The following is a 20,463-nucleotide window of genomic DNA, read 5'->3' on the forward strand; positions in this document are numbered from 1 at the left end:
AAACCTGGTTCCATATGACCCTAACTAGTTAGGATTTACCGAACTTTTTTTTTCAGTGAGGATAGAAAACGCAATTTACTCTGTACTATCCGAGATTAGCAAAGAAGAATATTCATAATTTTCCAAGAAAAACATATTTTTTAGTGGTGGATATTTTACAACGTCAAAATGTCCATACAGCGTTTTTTCTTCGCACGCAACAACTAACGAGCTGACCTCCTCTTCGCCGACAAACTCTGGTTCCTATTTGCATGATGCCGTCCAAATAAACAAAACGATACGTTGCACTATTTTCCCCCCATTATGCTAACCTAGGCAGGATACCATTTCCACAATACCCTCGGCTTTTCTCAGAATTGCTCTATGAAGCCGAAGCTTTTCCTTTCTCATTTCTTACCAGCGAGTTTTCCCCTCGGAAACCGGAGCGTGCCCTCTGCATTCTTGAGGAAGAGGGGGAAGGGGGTCCCGTCGGAAACTCACACTTGCGTTTGATAAACATGCACGTGAAATTCACACTCCGGGCGTGGACGGCAGCAGATATCCGCGGTCATACTGCAAAAAACTCGTATCTCGCTTCACGACGCTGCGGATTTCTCGTCATAATTCATTTGTCGAGTGGAAAAATACTCTTCATGTTGTATTGAAAGCCTCCCTCGAATGAGAACTACTTCGGTAAAAGGGCGTATACCGTCGTTTCCCGCACGAAAGAACAAAACTCCAATCCAAGATTGCAAAATTGACTCAAACGATTCAATTTTTTACAGGGTGTCTACTAAAACAGGCTGGTCAAAAATAAGTACTTTGACAGTACGTTTTCTATACATTCTCGAGAAATTAAGTGCCTCCTCCAACAGAAAAATTCCGTTCTTTTTCAGTACCTCCATTTGACGAAATTAGAAAAATGTCAAAAATTTGAAAATGCAACAAAAATGACAAACAAATTCCGGGCCTTTTTGCGGAATTTCCGCACTTTCTCAGTATTTCCGAACCGCCCTTAAAAAATCAGTACCATTTCCGGACTTTCCGAAAATTTCGGACTTGTAGACACCCTGTAATGAATAATGTTATTTGTTGGTGTGAATAAAATGGCGGTGGAAATTTTGAAACGTCGCATGGCGCTTGTGATACTTCGTCCGGAGGGTGACGATATATCAGAAACTTTGAGACGCAGGGCCGAGTGTCCGTGATGAGAAACTGGACGAGGTGTTATTCACAGCGAATAGTTTTCCGGCCGAATCACGTGTAGATTTTTCTGAGGGCTCTTGGCGCGCAAACATTCCCAACGCTCTCGTCTCATTAACGAGATCTGCTGGGTGCAGCCGCATAGGGCTCTGTTTACCTTCCGTCCGAGACTGAGGACGAGATTCATTCAAGAATTTTTCCCACCTCGCAGGGTGGGGGCCCGGCCCCTAGAGATTTTGACGGAAATTCAACGAGTTGCAGGTCGCTAGGACAGGGCAGAGCTTTGTCATCGTGAGTCTCATCATTGTTCATGGAAATTTGTGAACTCCAGAAGCGATAGTAAATAAAATTTCATACCCTCGGGGGAAGCCCCAAGTCTGAACGTATCCGCAAACCCAGACAATTTATTTTTTCCGATAATAGCAGTGCGGAGGGTTCTAATTGGCCGGAGGAAACTTAAAAGATCAATTCTTCAGATCGAAAAAAGACAGTTATTGTTAGTTATTCAATTTTTTCTTTTGGTCCATTTTAAGGGACGCCACCGGATCCCTTCGCATGTTTTCAGTTTACACTGAAGCGCATGAAAATACTCCTCAAATGAGTGATTGTCTCAATCTGGTCTGAAAAATCGACCTCTAGAGTACCGGCCATTCGACTTGGGACACCCTGTATATACTTTAAAAATCATCATTACTCACGAAAAACGATAAAGAGAAAAATTTCATTGGTGTCGGAGAAATGCAACAAGATCGAGAGATCATCCTTTCACAATTCGAATGGTTCAACATTTTCTTTTTTTCCTCAGAGAATAATATCATTTCAGTGATCTCCTCAGATCACTGTCCCTGGACAATTTAAACGTATTCAGATGAAACTTTTGAGAGTTTGTGGGTGCCAAATTGCGCAACCTAGACAAGATTCCAGATTTCTAATAATTTAAATCTTCCAATTCAAGCTTCAGGCTAGAGTAGTTTTCACATGAATATCGCGGCATTCATAAACGTCGGCAGGCGAAAAACTAAAATTTTCCTTCAATTTTGCGTGATATCCATGACTACTTCGGAGTTCGAATAGTTGAATGCTTAATTCTTGATTTACACAGTTACCGGTGCGAGCATAATGAGTACATTCAAAAATGGTGGTAATACGAAGTTTCAAACATGCAAAAAGGCATAATTTGCCTTCATTTTCACGTGATACCACAATACTACTTCGGAGTTCAAATAGTTGCGTGCTTCGTGTCCACTTTGACCAGTGTTGTTTCATAAAATTGTATGCTAATTTCCGTGAACATTAAAGAAATGCGCGATTTTTTTACCGGTTTTGTAAAACCATAGAAAAAGTACGCGCGATTTTCATCTGAGTATCGCGGCAGATACGCAAAGGGGTGTATGCAAAATCGACAAAAATTCCCCCCTCATGGATGTTGACCAATTTTCAGTATGTAATTCCTCACTATGGGATACGCCTTTTCCCAAAATTTCAAGGCCTGAAATGAATTTCTTTCCGCGTAGCAGCGTTGCCAAGTTGAAAACTGTCGAGTTCCATATCTTTTGAACGAAAATAGATATTGAGGTGCGGTTTGCGCTAAAATTCTTCAAAAACTGCGTTCTTTTGAAATATGTACTCACTTTAATCGTTTACTTAGGTAATTTAAGATTGCAATGATGCCATTTTTTACACTTTCTTAAGGGTCAATTTTTTTTCAACCCTAGTACATCGTCAAATGCCGGATTCTCGATTCGAAAAAAATACTATTCATTGTATTATTCGTACTTTTCCATTTCTTTTGATATATTATAGCTCCCAGGGAAACGATTGGTAACGGAGATATGATCAATCTAAGTTTACGCTCCGCGCGCGCCGACTGGAATCCGGGCGCCGCTCGCCGCTCTGAGTCGTCTGCACACTCCCTTCCTTCAGCTTCACGTGGTCATTCCTACGTATTTTTTTGCGTACTTTCCATTTCTGGCCTTTGAAAAAGGCTCCGATGAATTTTAAGGGGCCTCGCGGTCCATTGTTGCCATTTTTTGCTCGTATTTAGGGTTTTTTTCCCTACTTTACTCACAATTCTACTGTAAAACTTAATTTAAACGGAAAACTGTGTGCGTTGAAGGAAAAATAAAAATTCATGTATAAATTTTTCCTTCGTTGCCGAATTTTCGAGAAAAATCGTACCAAAGAGCGAAATATTTGAAAAATTGGATAAATCCCCACGCCATGGTTTATGAAAGTGGGGCACAGCTTTCATATTGACGTACCTACGTAACAGATCTTACCTATCTATACAACATATTAAAAAAGCATAGTTGTATTTGGATTCCCACGATCTGAAAATTGTCCGGGATGTCACATTTTGCGGCCTTTTCTTATGTGTAAGGTAGATCTTTTGAATGTTTTTCGACCTTTAGTCATCCTCCATGGGGGTTTATCGTTAGTATTTTTGCTGCAATTTTCATTTTTCTAATATTGCTGCGCCTCTGATAGAGCTTACGAATAAGAAATATGAGAAATATAACTTTCTTTAGACGAAGCCGATGAAGCTTTTAAAAACTTTGAAACAGTTATTCTTTTACCTTCCTGTTTTAATTCTGATAATTTAGATATCTATATTTTGGTAGATATGTCAAATTTGTTACAGGAGACTTTTTCAATCATACAAATTATGATGGGAAATTTCATCCTTAAACATTGTTTTTAAAAGTAAATCCCCCCCCCCCCCCTCTTGGTCTGCAACATGTCTAGAATTACGAGGAGTTTAGAGTCTTTCGAACATTTTGACAATTTCTCGACCCATTAAGAAATTCAATCATCATAAATTCATTCTCTTGTCTGATCATTACAGTTTGGAATATTTTAGAGATTTCAAAAATGAGAACAGTCGTTTAAATAAATTGACGGAAAGATTGGTTCTATATGATTTGATTATCAAATGTAAGACTTATGAAATTCTTAGATGAAAATCTTCCGAAACTTCGCTGTTTTCAAATTAAAATTGATTAGTAATTCTGATAAAGAGATTTTTCAACTGTCAAATGCTCTAAATAACATTAACTTAATGATTTTAGGCTTACAGTAAAGGAAAGAGGAGTTACATATTTTTCTAACGAATGATAACGCTATGGTCTCGCAGGCAATAATGTGCTTTATAGCTTATCATAATCAAAAACGGTTATTGCTACCCTATTTTCCAACCACTTTACGTAATATTCCATACTTGTTGAAATAGTCTCCGAATGTTCGAAGGACTCTACCGACAATTTTACTAAAAGCGCAGAACAATCAAAAACAGAATTTTGATAAGAAGAGGCAACAAATTATTTTTCAACCTAGCGATAAAGTTCTACTTTTGAAAGATAATGTCCCAAAAGATAAAAATAAAAAGTTAAGCCGAAAATATGTTGGCCCTTACAACGTTGTGAAAAGGATGAATGATCTGAATTATGTCATCAACATGGAGAAGTTCAATAAAGCAACGGAGGAAGTCGTTCATGTATCCAAATTAAAAAAGTTCTACGAGCCCTTTACGACTTATTCTCTTGAAAAAGACTGAAATTTTTGAGTCATACTTTTTTTCTTAATTCTTCGTTCTACGTGGACTTATTCTCGAGTAAGGATTGTGATAACAAAATACGAAGAAGGGAACTCATTTACGATTTCCGCTTTCAAAGAGTTGCTCTCGTATTTTTAGTTATTGTTACTTCTCTAGCCAACGGGTTCAGTTCTAGTGATTTTTGCCTTAATTTTTTTTTTCTCAATTGTTCTTTTTAAAAAATGGGAGTTGCAAGCAACGACGTTAACTCTTCAGTAAACGATTCTAATAATAAATGGTACATTTTTACCTTTACGCAAGATTTGATTCAGAATCTTATTTTATTTTTGGTTGTTCTTGCTGCGATAGTATTTTTCTTAGTGAAATGGTGCACAAAATTAAAGGCACATAATCAAGCTGTAAAAACGGAGCTAAAAACTCTACGACGTGCTCGGGGTATGGCTGACATTAATAGTCCAGTCTAAAGAACTGTAAGTCTCCATTTTTTAAAATTTCCTTATAATTTTTTAATGAACTTTTGATTTTTTTTTATAACAATTTTGGCTTCACGTGGACTTGTTTTTGTTTATTATTTCTTTCAACAAGGGTCGTGAGAACACGACGCTAAAATTTGAACCTAATCAAAATTATTCTCTCTCATTTTCTTCTAGCAAATAATTCGCCTTCCCTTTTTTGAATCGGCAACTTTTGTTGCGATCCACCGTTTTGTGATGACTCTTAAGGGAATTGTTAAGTCAGTAACCCTGCTTCTGGGCTGGTCGTTCGCCCAAAAAAGAGGAACCCGTACAATTCTTTGGCTTTGGAAGGTACCTTCACGGAATAATGACTGTGGTGTTGCGTTGATTTCTTTTCCTGAGTCACATCTATCGTTTGGTTCCCCTCGCTTTTTAGGCGTTGTAAAGTTTTGTAACTTTTACTGGAGCAATTAAGATGAGCATCTTTGTCAGAGAACACCGCAAAGTATTGTTACAGTGAATTGCAGCAACCTTAAGGTGATCGAGTTATTTGTTCAAACTAAGTGAATCTGTTCACTATTTTTGTGAAGTGGGATAGTAAAGGCATCCCCTGAAAAACAGACGCAAATGCATATCAACATGGCACCCGATTTCAAGGGATAGCGCGAACGACTGCATTTGTGATCTTCCACGTAAAAATAATGTCAATGGTGAAACTTTAAAGCCTTGGTAATTCGCAATTTAAAAACAAGCGGGAAAGTTCTAATACTGTCGTATTAGAAAAGCGCTCAGGTGTTAGTCAATGTATTTAGTGAAGGAAGGAAGTATAAACTCCGTCGACTTGGCTGGGTAATGGAAATAAAACATCAGCTGATAGCAAACAAAGGTTACTAAAGAAACCATAAACGCGTTTTTTCGTTTCCCGAAAATGATAGTCACCGTTGAGCTCATCAGGCGCGTTTTTTTTAGGCTTCATTTGAGTTCAACGATCAATTTCGATAAATGTTCTTATAGACAAACGATCGAAACTACCTGCGTAATACGTTAAAAGCGTAAAATACGGTTTTCACAGCGTAATTTATTTTAAAACTGGACCCCCCCCCCCCCCCCCCCAAAAGCCTACACATCGATGAGCTGGTGAGTGGTGCGCCATTTAAACGAATTAGCACTAGTATACTAGTACTCTAGAGGCAAGTCGAAAACAAAAAGCGCTGCCTATCGGCTGAGCGCTTAATATAAATATCTATGACCTCGTCTTTTACACGCATGGTATCAGATTTATTTTTAAATTTATGACATGCCCTGCAAACCCAGAGACCAATTTACTTTTTTTTCTCCTCTAAATAAATAATTCATCTAAATAATTTCTCATATTTCTCGAAAATTTTTTCTCTTTATGTAAATTGGTTTTTAGCTTGGCACCTTGTAATTGGCTTAACTTAAAGTAATGATGTAAGACTTGTGACTACTTACCTCTTTCTTTACAATTAATGATGTTTATCCTATGTGATAAAACATCACCATGTCTTTGCTTTTTTTTTTTTCCAGATCGGAGCATTTCCATGCTGCCGATAGGTCAGTCGTGGATCAACGACTCTGGCAGTAATTCCAGAGGCTACACGGACGCTAGGGTCAATCCAGGGCGTTGTACCCGCGGCTGGCCTACCCGGAGCATTTTCCGGAGGGCTCAGAATGGTAAAAAGAGTAAAATATGACAAAAACCACAGAAATTTTGGTACGGATTTTCCCTCATAAAGTCCATAGGTACTGACGATGTCAGCCATGCCAGGCTCGAGTTTTGAACAAGGGAAAAATTTATTTTTCTCTTGTTCCTTGCTCAAGGTGGCAGCCAATTTTTCTTCCCCCTTTTCCCTAGCCTTTCATGAGTTGGTATAATCCTTCAATGGAGCGTTGAAGAGAGAAAAATTCATTTTTCTCTCTTGGATGCCCCGTTCACGGAGTGCGAAAGGAAGAAATGAAAATCGAAGCGACCTTCTCAATGAAGAATGATATTTTCCTTTTTTTTGTCAAAAGTAACAGTTCAAATTTTTTTTTTTGTAACTTCTGTTTCTCTTTTTTTTCCAAGCGTCTAATATGAAATTTTCGATTTGATATTTTCTTTTTTTGTTCCAGTTCCAGTTTATAATTTCGGCAAATGGCAACAATGAATCGTTAGGCTCTTTAAAATTCATCACAAGCAATTTATACTGCCAAAAATGAAAATTGCAGCAAAAATACTAACGATAAACCCCCATGGAGGATGACTAAAGGTCGAGAAACATTCAAAAGATCTACCTTACACATAAGAAAAGGCCGCAAAATGTGACATCCCGGACAATTTTCAGATCGTGGGAATCCAAATACAACTATGCTTTTTTAATATGTTGTATAGATAGGTAAGATCTGTTACGTAGGTACGTCAATATGAAAGCTGTGCCCCACTTTCATAAACCATGGCGTGGGGATTTATCCAATTTTTCAAATATTTCGCTCTTTGGTACGATTTTTCTCGAAAATTCGGCAACGAAGGAAAAATTTATACATGAATTTTTATTTTTCCTTCAACGCACACAGTTTTCCGTTTAAATTAAGTTTTACAGTAGAATTGTGAGTAAAGTAGGGAAAAAACCCTAAATACGAGCAAAAAATGGCAACAATGGACCGCGAGGCCCCTTAAAATTCATCGGAGCCTTTTTCAAAGGCCAGAAATGGAAAGTACGCAAAAAAATACGTAGGAATGACCACGTGAAGCTGAAGGAAGGGAGTGTGCAGACGACTCAGAGCGGCGAGCGGCGCCCGGATTCCAGTCGGCGCGCGCGGAGCGTAAACTTAGATTGATCATATCTCCGTTACCAATCGTTTCCCTGGGAGCTATAATATATCAAAAGAAATGGAAAAGTACGAATAATACAATGAATAGTATTTTTTTCGAATCGAGAATCCGGCATTTGACGATGTACTAGGGTTGAAAAAAAATTGACCCTTAAGAAAGTGTAAAAAATGGCATCATTGCAATCTTAAATTACCTAAGTAAACGATTAAAGTGAGTACATATTTCAAAAGAACGCAGTTTTTGAAGAATTTTAGCGCAAACCGCACCTCAATATCTATTTTCGTTCAAAAGATATGGAACTCGACAGTTTTCAACTTGGCAACGCTGCTACGCGGAAAGAAATTCATTTCAGGCCTTGAAATTTTGGGAAAAGGCGTATCCCATAGTGAGGAATTACATACTGAAAATTGGTCAACATCCATGAGGGGGGAATTTTTGTCGATTTTGCATACACCCCTTTGTCAGTGGTCTAGTAAAAAGTCTAGTGAGAAACTCTGCGATATTCATCTCAAACGCGCGGCAAACACGCGATTTTTCCAGCAGTTTTCAGAGGACTTAGGAAATCACGTATACTTCACCTCAATATAGTGGCAAATACGCGATTCTGTGAGCGATTTTGTAATAAAATGAAAGATTACTCGCTTCCACCTTAATATCACAGCATGTGCGCGATTATTAGGCGATTTTGAAAAAACATGAAAACTTGAAACTGAAATACAAAAAGAAGAAATTCCTGGTTTCTGGAATAAATACCCTGATTTTTCCCTGAATTTTCATTCCTTTTCACTTCCTTCTCCAGCCTGGATACCATGGAGACAAGGTATATTTAGCAGACTCTCTTTTTACACTCTGATAATTGGCAAGACTGGACTTCATAGTTTTTGATTTGATACATCCCACCTAATGAAAAGATCCCAATGGGGTGAAAAAAATTAGGGCCATAAAACAGGCAGGCCACGCAATCTATAATTTTTCCCACATTTGAGGCTGAAGACTTAAGATTTGGTACGAACTTAGGAAGAGTTCAATTAGAAAGTGCTTGATGAGTTTATACAGTTTCCATTCCATAAGAGTTTCTTTTTCTTATCCATTTCTAAAGCTCTCAAAAAATTTTTTAACTTAAATTTTAAAATAGGACTAGCATGCGGGTAAGAGAGAAATACTATGACTTACTTTAAGAAGTAAATTTGCCCTTCTGAGGTCTTGGCTTGTTCCCAGCCGGGTGGCAAAGGTCCCAGGTCATCAACAGTCTGATTTGTCACGTCATAGCTGCGCTGTTTCAGATGAAGATTCTGATGCTGCTGCTTCTGTTGTGCCTCCGCCTGTTGCGCAGAGGCATATGTTTGCTGTAGAGATGCCGGTGAAGAGTGTGCACGCGGGTGATTCACTTGCAAACTAGTCGATGTAGTTATTGTGGTCGTGCCGAACGCAGAGTCTGCCGAGTTTTCACGAGAGTGTGAAATAGACGAGACCGACGGTGACTTTGAGCCTGTAGATGGCGGGTTGAAAAATGAGGGTGGCAGTTTACGCATACGCAATGGCAATTGAAGGGGTATTTTAGCGTCTGGTTTTAGCACGGTATCAAACAACTTTTGAAGCTCTGTCTCTGAATTCTGATCCATCCTAACCATGAGGTTGTTCTTTGAATCGTCTTGATTCAAAGCCATCGTTGATGAATTATTACGAAGGCACTACAGAGTTAATACACTGCAAAGGAAAAAAGGATAATTAAAACTGTTGTCAACGAATGATGAAGTATAAATGCTGTACCGAAACCACTGCAGCTGCACTAGAAAATGAACTTAGGATATTTTGTCTCATGATCAGGTCAACTAAAGAGGAATCATTTTTTGGACTAGGTATTCGATGCAATTAAGAGCAGATGAGCAGAGGGTGAATATGCGTTGATACAAACGCATGCAAAGAATTTGGTAGATATCTCAACACACAAGGGCCTCGCTTGACTGGGCACACACTTCTGAATCAATTCCATACCATTCAATGCATTTATTTTCCATAACATGCATGCATGAGCTCTTGAAAATTCTGAAACTCTGCTCCCCGTTTCACACGGCTACCTACCTCACACGGCAAGTAATTCAACTCATAAAATCATCGCATTAACTGATAGGTACAATGTGCTAGATGAAAGAATCTCCAAAATTTGAGATTTTTATTCTCCAGCTCAGCTTCTGAGATACAATGTGTGCAAAATTAAATTAGGTACTTAACTTGATGCGCTCATAAATTAATATACTTGCTTGTGATGCAACCTTGAACATAACATTAATTGTTGCAATCCAGCAATAACGGATTTTGATATCAGTTATCAGCTGCAGCAGTCGTTACAACAACACACTTCCTAAAGAATATTGGTAGTGAATCATCAGGTTGAGGCTCAAGATAGTATACTTAAATATAGAAGTTCGAAATGAATACTTCAATAAAATTTAAACAAAAAAGAACAACTAATCTCTAAATGTATCAAAAAGCCCCAAAAATTACTGAGAGGGTAACTCTACCACTGAGAGATAAAACTGATTAAAATTGGAACCCTTGGGTTCACACGGCAGTCGCGACACCTGTTACTTCTAGGAATCAGATGCTACAGGTGAGTCAGGTGAGTAGGTACCAAGAACCTGCTGTTATCTTTCACTCACTGACCTTTCTGACCGAGACGGAATAAATCTACCTCAGACGATGTTAAAACAGGATTGCAGAAAGAAAACAAAATTCGGGAATGGAAAGGATGGAGCCTGGAAAAAATAAGCCTGATATTCACCTGCTGTGTTTACTTGGGGATACACCTGAGAGGTGAGAAGATGGAGCAGATATGCTGCGTTGCAGCCGAACACAGAATCACTCGAACTACGAACGAGGAAATTAGGATGCAGGAGGCACCTAATCCCTTCACCTACACGAACTTCATTACTGCAGGGGCCGACGAATTGGTCAACTTGGACCGCGAAGAGCTTTATCACTAGCGAGCACAGGTAAGTATCATGAGATAATTACAAGAGGGAGCACGGTGTCACTTAAAAACTACATACGGGATCGTAAGGCGCGGATGAACACACACTAGGTACAAGGTACGAAGTCTACGAGAAACATAGCGTTTACCTACAACCGAAACAACCGAGATAATACATAAATAACAATAAATATAACAAATTAAAACTGAGGTAAACTAATAACAGGAGGACCGCGTCGCGAATTACACACGGCTCCTTAGCATCGCTCTGCGGCACTGAATTCTCAGACACGAAGTATTCTGCACTGGGAATTTTTGGGGGCGATGCAACAGTTGGAGCTCAAATTACTCGTGAGCCTTCTGAGGAATTTTTAATCACTGCTTTATTTATGATGTATATTAGTTAAATTCTCAGATTTAATTGTTTAACTTGAGAACAATATATTTTTAAAATCTATTGAACCGAAGAATGATTATTTTTAATCCTAATTGTGAGACACTCGTCAATTGTTTTTTTGGACAATATTTCTATTACGTTGGTAAACAGCATGAATGAACCCACCTGTTGATTCTTTTCCGGCCAATCAACGTCAACTCCAGTATTTGGCGCGAAATTTGAATATGACGCAGTAATCGAGCGGTACTTACAGTACAGTAATAATGGGCAAAAATTAATTGGATACCTCGCCAAGGTGAGGAAATGAGTAGGAAAGGCGTCCGTTCACCCCACCCCCATTTTAGTATCTCATTTTTCCTCAAAATCAGCGGCAAAATGGTTAAATTTTTTGGTGCAAATCGAACCATTCACAAAATTATTTTTCATTCTGAAATCAGCTCTTATTTGCAAAAAAATAGTTTTTAAAAATGAACCTGTGAAAACGCGAAGTTCAATTTTCAATTATACGATATCGAGGATGATTTTCTAATATTTTTGGTAAAAACCAGACTTTCGAGTCATCAAAAGTTTTTAGGGCAAAAGGGGTTCCTGGGTACTCTCAGAGTTAATTCCCCAACCCAAAGTACTTTCACCTCACCCCATCCCACTTATTTTTTTCTCTTGAAATTAATAGGTGTTTCCGCTCAAATCAATATCAATGTCGGGGAGATCACTCACGAAAACTTTGACCAACCGTTTACTGTCACAGAGCCCTCGAAATCGGTATCAATTTTTTGAAAATCCAACACCATGACAACGAAACAAGAAGTTCAATAAATATAAATTAAAATGTTTTAATTTCCTTAATCATTTTGCTGCTGACTTTGAGGAAAAATGAAACAGTAAAATGGGGGTGGGGTGAACGAACGCGTTTACTACTGAAATGCCATATTTAAAAGGAATTCAAGTAGTTTCATTGATTTTTTTATTATGAAAACTACCTACTTTAAACTAGAGAGATACGAAACTGAGAACAGGAATTTGAAGGAGCCTCCGCGTTGTTTGCCCAGTTGAAAGTAAACTTTTGAAATCAGCTCCTCTGTGTACGTTCGGTGCAATTATTTGTTTGAGAGAAAAAAATAGAAAAACAATCACCACACTGACAATCCCACTGCACTTCAGCAGTTGTACAGGCCAAGACTTCGAAACACTCCTTGAAACTTCCTGGATTTGAAATCTTATTGATTCTCCTCTTTGCAATTTAAAAATCCTCAGTTTTGAAACAGGCATGGATTCCAAACCCTGATACTATTGTATAGAAAGATTTCAGAACATTATAATTGCGATTTTCAGTCCCCAGGAGTAAATAATGCCTCAAAACTTGTTTGCCCTGTTTATAATCCTACAACTTGCTTTTCTGAACACATATCATTTCTGATGACTTTAGTTAATGCTTATCTTTGAAGAAAATAGTTTACAATTTCAGACAGAGTTCTGCCGTCAGTAATAGGCTTGCTTAACATAGTAACGTCACAAAAGAGGCTACTAATTATTTTGGAGCTAATCAAGACATATGAGAAAAGAGCAGATGACAAAAAAGGCAATTTTTTGGGGAGAAGGAATCAATTTTCTACGAGATAACAATTTTGACTAAAAATTAAATGGAGCCACTTAACTAGCTTTAACATAATGCCAGAGGCTTTTCCAGTTGTTACGAGTAGGACATGACTCTTTAAATAAAATGGGGAGAAAACCAGTTCTTTTTTAAGTTTTTTTTTTTTTTTTTAATATTATTTCGGTTTGGATTCCTTGTTTTATTATAGCATTTAGGGAAAATTAAAATAATTTTATGGAAGAATAAAAAAACCAGCACACAGGATTTTTGCGTTTTTTGCAGAAATAAATGATTCTCTGCAGCTGAGGTTTACTCGTGTTTATTGTGTAAGCAGTAAATCTAACGAGGTAATTTTATCGGTTCAAATCTTCCTCATTAAATAAACTTAAACAATGTTCTTCCGCTAGAAGACTTCCAGAAAGTTCCTTCATTGATCCTTACAAAAATGAATAAGTCTTTGAACTTTAGTAATGTTACCTGAGAGAAAAATTGGTCAAAGTGTGTATTTTCCTAGTAGAAAAATGAATACTGGTTAAGAACAAGTGAATCGAATCATTACAATTAGCCTGATTCTTCTCATTACAGATTAATTTCAGTTAACCACCTTTACAAACAGTTCCAAACTTTTGCAAGGGGTTAATTGGAGCCCAAATGTAATTCAAAATGGTCCTCTACAATTTTCAGCAAAAAATAGTTGAGAACTGTCAAGGGGAGTTTCTGAACCTGGACGTACCATAAAAAAAAAAGAATAATTGCGGAGGTAACTTACACAAACACAAAAAAAATAACAGCAGAGGGAATACAATTTTTCAAAAAAGTTAAAATAATTTATTAAAATAAGAATACAAGTAACAAAGAGGACATACAAACGCATAAAAAATGTCTGTTAAATTTAGTGCATAAAAAAAGACAAAGGAAGTGCCAACAGAACAAAAGACTAGCCGAGAGGATTCCAAATTTTTATAAAAAGGTAACAAAAGTAATTTCCACCCTTCAATAAGTGGTGCATTGCCTTTGATGAAGATTACTAAGGACACATTTTGCGAGGAAATTTTCTGCTTTGCTCCAATTTAATAATTTAAAATTTATGGTGTTTTCGCTTTTTGTACCCTTATTTTGTCTTCTTGTGTAGAGAACCAGATCTCAACCAAAGGCATGTTCAAGAAAAAATAAATAAGTAAATAAATGAAATAAAATAGTTAATAACAATAGCAACTGTCGGATCTAACCTTCTGAGAGGTTCTGCAACTATGTACCTTGCTTCCGTCATTGCAACTGAGTATTAATTATCCAATAAATACCTACACAGTTAGCAAATAACATTCAATAGGACACTCTAAAAGGTGAATTATAACTGAAATTGAATAACTTTGAAAAACATTAATAGTTACAATAATCTGATAAGTTGGGATTTTCAATGAAAATAATTGCGTTAATATTTTGTCTTGCAACTTTTTGAAGGAACAATTACGTTTTTCATTCACAGAGTGTGAAATATTAAGAAGGCGTTGATTTCTTTGTACTGAATTTTAATGACACTAAATCATAAATCTAAAACTGTGAACCAAAATAGACAAACAGACAAAATTAGGAGCACGATATAATTCTCAGATGGCAACAAAGAAAAATAAATATAATCTCAGTATATTACTTCAACAACATCATTTAGAAAGGTAATTTTCTACCCAAGAACGTAATTCACATTTCATTACTTCCTCCTCATACATTAAGATGCACATAAACAAATAAGAAAAACTTAATTCACGGAGTTAAATACAAAAGCATCAAATATTCATGCTAAAATCTCAATTTGGCTGAACTAAGAGCAAAAAGGCGCGAGGGGAGTTTCCTCATCGCCTTAAAAAGTAAAAAAGAATAAAATCTATAACAACTCAGCAGTTCCCTTCTCATTTTTTACCCTTACCCTTGCCTTTCTGTTTTTGTTGTGAGTCTTCTTTCTCTGCTGATGACGCTGCCTCCTCTGTTTTCTTTTGATGTCTTTTAGGTGGGACCGGAGGCTGCGCCTCGCTTACTGTCAGAGCTTCCACTGCTTCTGCGGCTGCCGCAACCGGTGAAAGAGGCGGCGTTGGGGCTATGACGGTCGGCGTAGCAGGCTGCGCGGTGGAAGGTGCTTGCTCTGATGTCGATATGGGAGGGACCGTCTTCTTACCGTCAGCTGAACAGAAAGCGAGAAAGCAGGGTAAGAAAGCGCCTAACACTATTCTTCAGTCTTTAGACAGGGATTTTTTCAGTTTCGAATCAGAATGGTTTGCACCTGTTAACTAAGGAATAACACTTCTGTAATGATTTGAATGGTAGGGCCCCCAAAGGGCTGGTCATTTTCAAATAAGAAGAGTGGGTAAGAAAAAATTTGACCTATAAACAAGGTGATTGCAAGTAGCAAAACTAATTAAATACTAATTATTAAATGAGGAAAAATAATTACTCATATAGAAACCTTGGTCTTGCGCTTGGAAGCAGTTGCACTTGGACTGCACTTGAGAAATAAACGCAATACCAATAAGGCTACGTATCAACAATGAAACTCCAAAAATTCTTGTCTCATATGAAAAGTTTCAAAATCTTCGCTCACCATGTTTGATCAAAGTAGAAAAAATTGACAATATTGCCTGGAATTTTCACAGAATATTTTTTACACAGAGAGGAAAAATCATTAAAGTTTTTTAAAAATGATGTCGAATAATAATACATTGATACAGCATATAGATGGCTCAACTAGGGTGCCATGTCTTGCGATTTTGATCTTTCAAAATTCCTCCCTTCATTTTATTTTTCAGAAGAAAAAAAGTAAGCTTCATTGCTCGAAATTGTAACGGGATACCTATTCTTACAACAAGAGAGATCTTAGGGAAAGGCTCTGTGCTAAATCAAGGGTTTCAGCGCTAGCTGAATTTTGTTATTATTTGATATGATGTTCTTTATGATCTTTTGAGTACAATGAGCTTAAATAATTAAACTTTGCATTGCAAACTCCAAGAATGGAAGCACTGAAAGTAGATTTTTCTGCATTTTTACACACATTACCCGGTAAAAATGTTGGTAAGTTACAGGAATTCCTCTTTTCTTACCACATATCCGCCAGGAAAATAAGATAGGCACCTGGCGTTCGTCACATCAACTGCTCCAGAATAAAAGAGGCAGCATATTTAACACAGCATGCCATGTCTCCGAGAGCAAATGTGAATAACGCGTGCCGAAAAATTAACTTTTCAGCCCCACTTTTCTCAAAATTGGCACAGAGAAAGTCTATTCGAAGGCTTATTGTGCTCAATGGGTCGTAAAGAACATCATATTAAAAAAAGAAAAAAATCAGTCATAGCAGAATCCCTTGGTTTCCCAGGCAGGTGCTTTTTGAGAAACAACAGTAAATCACTTGATCAATCAAAAAGTTTGCAAACTTTTGTGCTCTTGATCACAAATCTGAATGTTAATGATCACGATAAAAGCTGAGAATTTGAAGGACGACTTGAAAAAGGAGATCAGTAAAAAGACCTCACCTGATTGTGCCTGTTTGACTGGCTGTGGTTGCGAGACTTCTGTCTTTGTTGATCCTACTATGCTTGTCTGGACTGCAGTGACTGACACTTGCTCTGTTGAGGCAGACGTTGCCACCAAATTGATGTCTGCTGGTGCCTCGGAGGTCGATTCTACAGTTTCTTCTGGAATCTCTGGTTGACTAGGTCCTCCTACAGTTTGACAGATTTTGTCCCAGATATTTGTGAAAGCATCGCGGCCCATGTAATCTATCACTCCCTGTTCCCAACTTTGGCGGCGAAGATGGTCTTCGATGACAGCATTTCCTGCAGAGGCGGCAGAGCCCAATTTGATCTTTGAGAGGGCACCAGCTATTCCTGACTGTAAGATGATAAATAGGATTAGCAAAATCATACTTAAAAATAGGGCGAAAAATAATTATTGTTTTCATTTTAGGAGGAGAATCTATCCATTATTTTTTACTTGTAAATGTGCAAAAATAAAGCTACATAAGATGGCATATACTAGAGATACAAAGCTGGAATAAGACGAAAATAGTTTCAGATAATGAAATATAACAGAGCGATAATGAGGTCCTTGATAATAATAATAAAACAAATGCACAAAAGTGGTGGTTCGTTTGAAAACATGAAAGAATAAGCATCCCCTTGTAAAGTAAGGGGTAAGTTGAACAGGTCAATGCTTTCTCAAGGATGTTTATGGTAAGGTAGAAAAAAAATTTAGCCTATGGTGCATTTATTTTTAAAACTTTTTGTTATAAAAAAGTATGAAAAAATCAGCGTAAGCAAAAGAACCAAGCCACATAAGCTATTGCCAATTTAATCGAGCAATTTAATTTTTTACATGAAAACGGTTGTGCAGATTTTGGTGCAAATTTCAGTGAATTTTCTGTCTAGTACAAAGCAGATTCCTTAAAATGTTCAAAGGAATCCGCGCAAACGTTCCCTTGTAAAAAAATAAATTGCCCAGTTAAATTTGGCAATAGCTGATGTGGCTTGGTTCCTTCCTGCTAAACGCCATCCAAATAATTAAAACTTACAGTTTCTTTTGATAACTTACTTCATCCTGATTTCCAGCAGAGTCCGTCTGCAATTGACTACTATTTACAGGACTAGGATCACGAACGGAGGAATCATTTGCAAAACTATTGTCAGGAGGGTGAGAATCTTGAGTTGATTTTTCATTAAAATTCTGAACATGCTCATCATGACTATGGTGAATACTGTGAGACTGATACGAATAATGCTCACGACCACTTTCTTGAGTGTGTTGCTCATGGGCAGAATTATCGTTGTGGTAGTTCGAACTTTCGGGTGTAACATGGGGTGGAAAAGGCTCTTGTGGGTGGTATTCTGGGGTTTCGACTTTGTTGAGAAAATCGTCCCAAGGGTCTCTGAAAATGTACGGTTCAGCAGGAGTGGGGAGGGGCTCTGGAATGCTCGAAAAGGAAAGATTCGGAGGATTAGGTGAGGAGAAAGAGGGCGAAGAGTACCAGCTACTGAGGCGAATGCTTGTCTGCGTGAAAGTAAAAAAAAAAGCGCAAACGAGTTAGAGAAAATAAGAGAAACGTCTACTAAAAAGAAGTCAAATTGTTATTGGTAAACAGAAAACGAAAAACTCAGATGCAGGCCAAAAATTTAAAGGCAGACTTCTTGAAAGTTTTTTTCCCGAATGCGCCAAGTTTCAAAACATTTCAATTTTCAAGTTTGAAATAAGTTCAAGTTTTTCAGAAATAGACTATCAGCTACGAGACTCACGGGAAAAATAAAGACTATGTACAACTAGTTTTTGGCAGACCTTTTCATCTATCCAAGAATGTTAATATTTATCTACGTTCAATTTTATTGAGATTTTCTCAAGCCCATGAACTGAAGAGGAGCCGCAAAAAATGAGATGAAACAAGCTAATGGAGATTAAACCGTAGACTCTCTTCTACTAATTTTGGATAGGTAGGTGAAAATCTCTTAAAAGTTTCTGAATCCAAAACCTGCGAGTGGTCTTTACACATTCAATGAAAAGTGGCAGTCTCGCCTTTAAATTTTTGTCAATAGCTGAAAAAAGTGAAGTTGTGCTAAAAATTGAAGAGAGGGCAAAGCAAGCAAATAAAAAGAGAAACTTCCCATTAAAACAAAATTTAGGAAGAGAAATAACGAGCTTGCATACAGTAGTTGAAACAAATCAGTTTAGAGTTCAGTTTTAGAGATAGTTAGGAGTTCTAATTTCAAAAGCTACGGTATCAAGAAAGAAAAGGTGCAAAAGACTTAATGTATTTAAAAAAAGTGCATGAAAGTACCCAAAAAAGAAAATTGGAAAGTGTTGGAGGTAGAGTGGAAAATAATGGTACTTTCAACAAAGCAACTTTAGTCACTGTAACCTCATTAAAAATTGTATACTTATAGAATTATGTCAGCATAATTTTTTGCACAACTCTCACTTACGAAAATCTTTGTTGTTTAGTTATTTACAAACACTAGTGTGCGGATGTTCGGAATTGCATCCTAACGGTGTCAAGTTAACTTCAGAAGATGTTTTTCAAAGTTCTCTGCATTCCTGGATTTGCTTATTTAGTTTGAAAGATTACAAACGCTCGGGCAAGAAAAACACTTCAAAAGCAGTAAGACCTGCAGTAACCTCAGTAGCTAAGGTTCCCAACCGTTCTAAAGAAAAAAATTTGGGTGGAAAATGAAGTTGAGTAAATAGGGAATAGGGACAAAAAGACAAGGGAAAAGGATTCAGAACAAGCTTCAAGGGAATCATGATAACTCTTAAATATCAGCCAATCTAAAAGTTATACTACAATAGCCCTCCTCAGCAAGAAATCAGAAGTAAGTGTTTCTATGTTAGGGATCAATTGTGACTTTTAGCTAGACATGAAATTTAAGAATCCGCTGCTTAAAGACACAAGATGAACTTTCATCCGTTCCAAAATCTGAACAGATTGATGTTAGAAAATATGAACTTTAAACAAATTTGAAAAGATATAACATGAACTGATATTGCCCCACTTTCTAAACATCCTATTTAATCTCAGATTTGCATGAATACAAAATGTATAAATGGAGACTTTATACCACTTTAAAGGGATTATATTTTCTTGGATTTTTTGTGTGAAAGAGGCTCACATTCTATGAGCCCAACAAAACAGCTTTATAAAAAGCAAAAAAAAAAAAAAAAAAAATGAAACACTGGCAGAAGCTCAGTGATTTGTTTTTTTGTGAGAACATTTTTTTAAATAAATTCACCATGATAAAATTTTGGATGTCCTCTAGTCATATGCAAAAAGAAACGAAATGCAAAAACAGCCATTATGATAATTTCCATTCATTAGACCTGCCTATTTACAGCGCTGAGGATTTATCATTGAAATTTCTACGAGATTCATGAAAATACCAATTACAGATGATATTTACAATGGAAAAAAGTGCTCCTTGCATACTTTTTAGCAGTCTCCTGGACACAGCGTTAATATTTTTAAAAAAATCAGAAAATTAAAAAATTGAAAAATCTATACATTGCATTCCAGTCAAACATATTCACAATCCAGTAACAACTACTTTGAGCAAGAGTTATATATATAAATACTAAAATCGACATTTTTTAAAATGCTTTTTGAGAGGAAAACTACAGGCTCATATGAGAAAGATAACTTTACCAACGCCTCAGAGGGACTCCAAGATTCCTGCATGAAAGAGAGTAGGATTAGCTATCAGAACATCTGACAGAAAAGGGTGCTGATAGCACAATTTTAAAAAGCAAGCATCCTCACAACGACAATAATCGTTTTTTTTTTTTTTGTTTCTCTTTTGGACACAAAATGAATATTTCTGATGAATGAATATTTTATTTTTTTGCAACACGTAGCTATTTTCATTCAGGATAAAGTGCATAATGCAATTCTTACTAAGCAGCAGAGCAAATTAGGCTAAGTTGTCTGCGATTTGCAATGAAAAAGCTACCCAGCA

At 37.0% G+C, this 20,463-nt stretch overlaps 2 protein-coding genes and 1 long non-coding RNA gene across 9 annotated transcripts in view; 1 reads left to right on the top strand and 2 right to left on the bottom strand.

Moving 5' to 3' along the window:
• The window catches only part of yki (Transcriptional coactivator yki), a 107,400-nt gene extending 95,944 nt beyond the window's left edge, over positions 1-11,456 (bottom strand). Inside the window, exons 1-2 of one of the 2 annotated variants that reach the window (XM_072299759.1) lie at positions 10,806-11,456; positions 9,197-9,730 (exon numbers count right to left, since the gene is read on the bottom strand). In XM_072299759.1, the coding sequence (XP_072155860.1) occupies positions 9,197-9,690 (494 nt within the window). In that variant the 5' untranslated portion in view covers positions 9,691-9,730; positions 10,806-11,456. The remainder of the gene's footprint in view (positions 1-9,196; positions 9,731-10,805) is intronic. The other variant, XM_072299758.1, reaches the window with a different exon arrangement.
• On the top strand, positions 166-10,539 carry LOC140224496 (uncharacterized). Its single transcript, XR_011899764.1, has 3 exons — positions 166-5,205; positions 7,324-7,586; positions 9,883-10,539. It is a non-coding gene; the product is annotated as an uncharacterized lncRNA (long non-coding RNA).
• Positions 11,457-13,785: 2,329 nt separating the features above from the next.
• Positions 13,786-20,463, bottom strand: part of Gyg (glycogenin 1) — a 40,739-nt gene continuing 34,061 nt past the window's right edge. For 2 of the 6 annotated variants that reach the window (XM_019062207.2, XM_019062217.2), the window contains exons 7-9: positions 17,561-18,016; positions 16,504-16,861; positions 13,786-15,161 (exon numbers count right to left, since the gene is read on the bottom strand). In XM_019062207.2, the coding sequence (XP_018917752.2) occupies positions 14,893-15,161; positions 16,504-16,861; positions 17,561-18,016 (1,083 nt within the window). In that variant the 3' untranslated portion in view covers positions 13,786-14,892. Of the gene's footprint in view, positions 15,268-16,503; positions 16,862-17,560; positions 18,017-20,153; positions 20,181-20,463 lie in introns of all 6 variants that reach the window. The other 4 variants (XM_019062234.2, XM_072299757.1, XM_019062225.2 and 1 more) reach the window with 4 other exon arrangements.

Source organism: Bemisia tabaci, chromosome 4 (genome assembly GCF_918797505.1).
Source record: "Bemisia tabaci chromosome 4, PGI_BMITA_v3".
Lineage (NCBI taxonomy): Eukaryota > Metazoa > Arthropoda > Insecta > Hemiptera > Aleyrodidae > Bemisia > Bemisia tabaci.